The sequence below is a fragment of the Crocuta crocuta genome, unplaced genomic scaffold, assembly GCF_008692635.1.
Source record: "Crocuta crocuta isolate KB4526 unplaced genomic scaffold, BGI_CrCroc_1.0 scaffold427, whole genome shotgun sequence".
NCBI lineage: Eukaryota > Metazoa > Chordata > Mammalia > Carnivora > Hyaenidae > Crocuta > Crocuta crocuta.
This window is the reverse complement of record NW_027533273.1, coordinates 1,135,818-1,143,361: the sequence shown is the minus strand read 5'-3', so window position 1 is coordinate 1,143,361 and position 7,544 is coordinate 1,135,818. Positions and strand designations below refer to the sequence as shown.

The window sequence follows — 7,544 nt, the reverse complement described above, 5'->3', positions numbered from 1 at the left end:
AGGGACAAAAAATATTCTGTATATACAAAACTATCAAAACTCAGGCAAACCACATCACACAACATTTTATTTCAGATCACACATTAAACAAAACAGCAACATGTTCTATAACCAAAGTTAATAAAACTAAAGTTTATTACCTGTGTGAAAAAAAATCATCATTCATTAATATACTCATTCTTTCATATCTTAAACCTAATTCCTAAAGTTTAAAAAAAAATCACAAAGTCAAACCTCAGATCTTCTTCATCTCCCATTTCGATTCCAGCTTCCCTAAGCATAGCCAAAGCTTCACAATACTCCAGTCTTAAAGTTGGCTCCAAAAATTTGAATGGCTCACACGGGAATTGTTTATTCACTGTCTGAATTTCAGTTTGAAACCTATTTGTACAATGATGTAGTTAGTAAAAAAATATATGAAGTGTTTTCTCCACAAGAGGTCACTGTGGCAATACATAAAAATAATATTTTAGAAAAATTTTTACTAATACTGGTAAAATAAGCAGCATACAGCTTTATTCTTCTACACACTTGATACACGTTTTTGTTTTTGTTTTTTTAAAAAAACAAAGAAACATTTTTAATATTTCACAGAAGTCATTATATGTGCAATGATGAGGAAAGGGCAATGAGTCGGTTCAGCTGGGATAGCAGCTCCACTGTCAGCCAAGTGCCTTCTCCAGCTGAACCACCCAGCCGCACAGAAGCTTCTAGCTGTCTGGGAAGACCATTCCCTAATGGCCGGCTGACGGAGACCCAAGAGTCTACTGCACATATTATTAGTTCTATGTGTTCCACTGATAACATTTTTTAAAATTCAGAGGTTGTAACTGAAAAGGAATTGCTTTTAGAGCAAAGTTGTTTTGTGTACCATTAGCCTCAATACAAAAATTGCCTTGGGGACTTTTAGGTAGGTGTTAAGGATCTATTTATGTCATATAAAATCACTCTTTGAATCAGTGAAGCACTAGGAAACAGTGTCATCAAGAAATTCTTTATGTTAAAAGATGAAATTTAAATACTCAAAATATTTTAATACCTTTCTCAGTCTCATCTTGTTTTGTTACCCCAGTGACATTAAAGGATTAAAAACTTTATAACTTACACCAGCTAACACTCTTAGTAATACAAAATACCCATTTCATGAGGCACTGAAAATAACTTTTTAATCCTGTAACAACACTTGTTACATCAAGGGAGACCAAATTAATGAATACTTATCTTCCCCATCCCTATTATACTGTAAGTCTGTGAGTGCCAAGTTCCCATTTTAATAATCACTACAGTATAGTGTTTAGCCTTTAAACAGCAGGCATAAGACAAGTATTTACTGTACTGAATTGTGGAAAATCATATTTTAGTAAGATTTAAAAAGATTTTTTAATTAAAAAAATTTTATCTTATTTTTGCTATTTATGGATGAAATGATACCTGGGATTTGTTTCAAAATACTAGGGGGTGGGAGAAATGAGTAAACAAAATGGACATGGTTACAATGGATGAAACTGGGTGATGAGTACATGGGGGTTCATCAGACTAATCTTTCTACTTTGTATCTGTCTTGAGATTTTACATAATTAAGAGAATTGAAAAGTGTGTTTCTATTCCATGAAAACAGTAGAAATCAAAACTTTGTATTTCCTGACTAGTGTTAAAGACTTTTTACGGGAACAATATAGCTTAGACACTGATTTATTCAAAACTTTTCTTTAATGTTTTATTTATTTTTGAGAGAAAGAGAGACAGAGTATGAGCTGCGGAAGGGCAGACAGAGAGGGAGACACAGAATCTGAAGCAGGCTCCAGGCTCTGGGCTGTCAGCAGAGCTCGATGTGGGGCTGGAACTCGTGAACCATGAGATGATGACCTGAGCTAAAGTCGGATGCCTAACTGACAACCACCCATGCGCCCTCATTTATTCAAATCTTGATGTAAGAAGGGCTAAGATCTCAATAATTGATTTTTATTTATTTTTTATGTTTACTTATTTTTAAGAGAGACAGAGCATAAGCGGGGAAGAAGCAGAAAGAGAGGGAAACACAGGAATGGACGCAGGCTCCAGGCTCCGAGCTGTCAGCATAGAGTCTGATGTGGGGCTCAAACTCATGAACAGTGAGATCATGACCTGAGCTGAAGTTGGAAGCTTAACCAACTGAGCCACCCAGGTGCCCCCCAATAATTGATTTTTAAAATGCCTTTCTTTGCTTTAGATATTAATCCCCATTTGCATCTATCAATGGTAATACAAAAATATAACTACCAATATTTTAAAATACATTTGTATATTATTCTTCTATGTGAAATAAGTACTAAGAATAAACATGAGAGGGACATGACATAAACCAGGTAACTCAAACTGACACAGAAGAGGTGCCTGGGTGGCTCAGTGGGTTAAGCATCCGACTTCAACTCAGGTCATGATCTCACAGTCTGGGAGTTTGAGCCCTGCGTTAGGCTCTGTGCTGATAGCTCAGAGCCTGGAGCCTGCTTTCGGTTCTGTGTTAACTTCTCTCTCGGTCCCTCTCCTGCTCATGCTTTGTCTCAAAAACAAAACATTAAAAAAAATTAAAACAAAAACTGACACAGAAACTTAAAATTCCTAAATGACTTAGGGAATATAAGAAGAAGGCTTTTCTTTCTAGGTTGCCACCTTAAGTCTACTTGAAAAAGTCCAGTGATGATGGTGGCCAAATCTGTAAACAAAGATTTGATTAATCCCAAGGGCCCAATTCATGCTTGATCTCTTATTACAGGAACCAAAGTGGAAATTTCATATTCCAATATTAAAGAGAGAAGATTATTAAAACCCCAAATAAATAGGCTTCAGAAACTTTGAGTTATAAATGTGAAAAGAAAATGAGAACAACTCTGCTGCTTCACTGTAATCAAAGGGCATTTTATTTTATAAGGAAAGATTAGTTGTCTCATAGATTATCTGAATAAAAACTGCTTTAAATAAACTATATGGAAATGTTTCAGGGAACAAAGGTTTAAAAAAAGGCTGTCTACAATTAGCTAGTCATCAAAGTAACAATGCAATGCAGAGAACCCCTGGAAAATATCGGTGCTTATGCTACAAGATTTTTATAAGATCGATGATTACTTTCTATGTCCCTGAAGTTACTCATTAGACTTGCAATGGAACATAAATAAGATTCATACTATTTCTGAATCTTTTTTAAGTATCAATGAAACATATCTAAATACATCAACAATTAACAGTTAAATCAGCAGTCATCAAATTAAAGTTTCAAATACAGTCCTTTGTCAATTATCAAAGCATTAGATAACTCTATTGTGGCCTACTTAATATTTAAGTATTGTCCCAAGTACAAAGGGAAAAAAAGACTCTTGATCCTCCTACTTGTTTTCTAACTATTTTCTCTGTGTGAAACATCAATTAAACAACTTTCAATGACCTTTAAGAGGGAAACTATTTGCCAGTTTAGAGGGCGTACCTAATGTGAACATTTTACATAATTCAATTGAGCCTCTTCAACATGTTTAATAATTTTCTGTTAAGATTCTTATCACATTATTATTATTACGACTACTAGTTTAATAATAAACTGTTATAAAGGTAATATAGGTTCTATTTCTTTCAGATACTCGTAAGGAAACATAAAGGGAATGTAACATAAATGTAACAGAAAGAAAAAATATAGTTAGGTTGGTTCACAATCTGGTAAACTTCCCCACCAACATAAGGTTAACTAGGTGAAGTCCAAACTGTCTTGGATCCAGAAGTACTATTTTGAAGTGTACATTCCTTCACTAATTAACTATTGATCATCTAAGTGGCACTTATATGTTCAATATAAACTTAGTTTTCCACGTTTAAGAATTGCTTTATTTTGAAGAACTCAAACTGATTAGACATTAAGTCCATCTAGGGATATAAAATATTTGTTTTTACCTTTCTTGGAGTCCTTTGAATATTTGTACTAAGGTGTCAGCAATTTCTTCCACAACTTCATGGTAATGGTAATTAAAAGCCATTTCAATGTCCAAACCAACAAATTCAGTTAGATGCCTGTGGGTATTTGAGTCTTCAGCTCTGAATACTGTAACATCAATAAAAGAAACAACTAGTAAATGGTGTTTAAAATTTTGGAAAAATTGGAATTTAAACAAAAATTTATTTACTAGTACTCAAACGGTCTTATTTTCATTATCATTACAGAGTTTTGGAAAGACTTTTGATAAGCCATCTGTTTCTGCATTCTCTTGGACAGCAAGTTCATTACTAACTCTTAAGAGTCACGTAGTAAAAGCTATAACAAATGTAAATTAATAAATGAGGCTCATGAGAATCCTGAGGGAATGCAAGATCCTGAAGTGCCTTCTCAATAATTAAAAATAGGTTCAATAGTGAGTTCTCAATTTTATTAAAACCTGACTCAAACTAAATGAAATTTGTACAAATGCAGTAACATTATATATATTCCAGCCTTTACCTCAGTCCAGCTCTTATTGTTCTCACTGTACTGTCCTCCTTTCCCCGTCTTCCTGACTCTAGCTCTGCTCCATCTTTCACATCATTTTAAGATTAATATTCCTGTAACACATCCTTGCTCAGTAATTAACTACTTACTGATCATCAATCGTTCCCAAATGGTGACTATAATAAAATATAAAATGACAAAAAAAAAATCTAAAACCTATATGTTTTCATAATTTAATGTTACTCTTTATTTTCCATTTCTTCTTCTTTTTTTTTTTTTAATTTTTTTTTTTTTTAATATTTTATTTATTTTTAGGAGAGAGAGAGAGAGAGACAGCGTGAGCAGGGGAGGGGCAGAGAGAGAGGGAGTCACAGGCTGAAACAGGCTCCAGGCTCTGAGCTGGCAGTCAGCACAGAGCCCGACGCGGGGCTCGAACCCACGAACTGCGAGATCATGACCCAAGCAAAAGTCGGACGCTTGACCGACTAAGCCACCCAGGCGCCCCTATTTTCCATTTCTTCTTAACACAAGTCTTATCTTTATTTTCTCCCATGCTCTTTACTCATTCTGCTTCCGCTAACTAGAAAATGTAGTCTGTCCTTAAAGCCCACTTCAGTTTGCATTCTCTTTTATGGTAACTCTAGCAAATTCCATCTTTTCCCTCTTTTTACACTATCTATGCTACATAATTAACACCAATCTGCTGATTGTACACAGTACAATCTGATTATTCACTGTGAAAGTCCGTTGATTATTCCCTGAGACTGCAATATGTATGCATGTCTTCTTCTGTCTGGGGAGCAGGGACAATGTTTATTCCCTTGTCACTCAAAACTGGGTCTGCAAATCAGCAGCATCAGCAGTACCTGGGAGCTTGTGAGAACTGCAGAATCTCAAGCCTCCCTCCAGACCTAATGGTCAGAAACTGTATTTTAACAAGATTCTCAAGTGATTCATGCGCACATTAACATTTGAGAAGTGCTGGTTGACTTTTCTTTTATGTACATGTTATCTAGCATAAGCCTATGTATGCAGCAGGCATTCAACAAATTAGTTAATAAATTCAGAAAATTAACACAATTAATGCTCTTGCCAGATTCTTTAACAGCAGGCATTTAATTTTTATTTATCAAAAAACTTACATATGTAAAATAACTTGGTAAGTTTTGCAGAATGAAGCAAAGCTGGTTTTTGCTTATAATCAGCTTCATTAAATAATCTGCCACATGATTATGTGATCATGCTTAACTTTTAGCCAATATTTCTTAAAAACCATGTTAACATAATGTAGTAAATATCAGAAATTTCTTGTTAATAATTTCTAATGGACTTTAACATATTCTCAATATTAAGAACAGTACAGACAGTAATAGTAAAACAGAATAGCTCTGAAATAAAATTGGTAGCAAAGTATACAGAGGTTCATTTGTAAGCTTACAACAGTAGTAAGGGGCTATCAAGGAAAATAAAATATGTTATTTGAAAGATTGCAACTACTTGTTCTTTGGTGTTTATGGAGAGTTGAAAAGAGAGTCCAGGGGCACCTGGGTGGCTCAGTTGGTGGGGCATCCAACTTCAGCTCATATCACGATCTCACAGCTTGTGAGTTCGAGCCCTGCACTGGGCTCTGTGCTCACAGCTGAGAGCCTGGAGCCTGCTTTGTATTCTGTGTCTCCCTCTCTCTCTGCCCCTACCCTGCTTGCACATGCTGTCTCTCTCTCTCTCAAAAAAAAAAAAAAAGCTGAACTTTTGAGAAAAAAAGGAAAGAAAAGAGAGTCAATACAGGAACTAATTCTGTTTTAATTACACTGAAATAATAAAAAATAATATACTCAGAGAGGGCATACATTACCAAAGCATGCATTTTTTTTTTTATAATAGTTTATTGTCAAATTAGTTTCCACATAACACTCAGTGCTCATCCCCACAAGTGTCCTCCTCCATGCCCATCCCCCCCTCCCCCCACATCCATCAGTCCTCAGTTTTTGTCAGCATTCAAGAGTCTCTCATGGTTTGCCTCTCTCCCTTTCCCCCACCATTTCCGCCCTTCTTCTCCCCCTTGTTCCTCTGTCAAGTTCCTCCTAATCCTCCTAAAGCATGCATTTTTAAAGTGAGATATTCCCAAGGCAAACATTTCCTTTAGCTGTCTTCTCTAGGGATATCAAATGCTTATGCATCTATTCACATAAACGATGTTCAACTACTTAAGGAACTACTGAGCATACAATTTTTGGGGAGAAATTTCTACCTAAGCACACTGTCATTTTTACCTAAAATCAAGTGGTTTCCAACCCGCCCCCACCCCTCATTTTGTTTTAAAGTTTATCTCTTTTGAGAGAGTGGGATAGAGAGAGGGAATGTGAGAGAGCTCATCACAAGTGATCATGGGGGAGAGGCAGAACAAGACAGAGAGAGAAAGAATCCCAAGTGGGTTCCCGCTGGCTGTCAGGCTGTCATTGTGAAGCCCCACCTGGGAGCTTAACTCAGGAACTATGAGATCATGACCTGAGCTGAAATCAAGAGTCAGATGCTCATCCCATTAAGCCACCTAGGTGTCCCAAGTTTTAAGTCTAGTGTTTATGTAGCCAACATATAAAAAGATTTAAGCTTTCAAAATGTCTATATGTAGAGGCATCTGGGTGGTTCAGTTGGTTGCGTATCCAACTTTGGTTTAGGTCATGATCTGATGGTTCATGGGTTTGGGTCCACATCAATCTCACTGCCATTTGTGCAAAGCCCACTTCAGATCCTCTGTCCCCCTCTCACCCCATCCCCTGCTTCTGAGTACTCTCTCTCAAAAATGAAATAAACATTAAAAAACAACAATAAAATGTTTGCATGTAAAATGTGTTCCTAAGACCATACCTATGGTACAATTAATAAATTTTGAGAAAACTATAACCACCAATACCTTACCTGGTCCAATACAGAACACCTTCTCAAAATCTGCACAAATACACATTTGCTTGTACAGCTGTGGGGACTGGGCCAGGTATGCATTATTTTTAAAATATGACACAGTAAATACATTGGCTCCTCCTTCACTGGCAGCTGAAATGTAAGTATTTATATTATTATAAACAACTGCAAACTGATCAAT

General features: G+C 36.0%; 1 protein-coding gene across 2 annotated transcripts in view; it reads right to left on the bottom strand.

Annotated features, from left to right (window-relative positions):
* The window catches only part of DARS1 (aspartyl-tRNA synthetase 1), a 62,865-nt gene that overhangs the window by 8,467 nt on the left and 46,854 nt on the right, over positions 1-7,544 (bottom strand). For both annotated transcript variants that reach the window (XM_077747883.1, XM_077747884.1), the window contains 3 exons: positions 7,361-7,495; positions 3,916-4,063; positions 235-381 (listed from right to left, as the gene is read on the bottom strand). In XM_077747883.1, the coding sequence (XP_077604009.1) occupies positions 235-381; positions 3,916-4,063; positions 7,361-7,495 (430 nt within the window). The remainder of the gene's footprint in view (positions 1-234; positions 382-3,915; positions 4,064-7,360; positions 7,496-7,544) is intronic.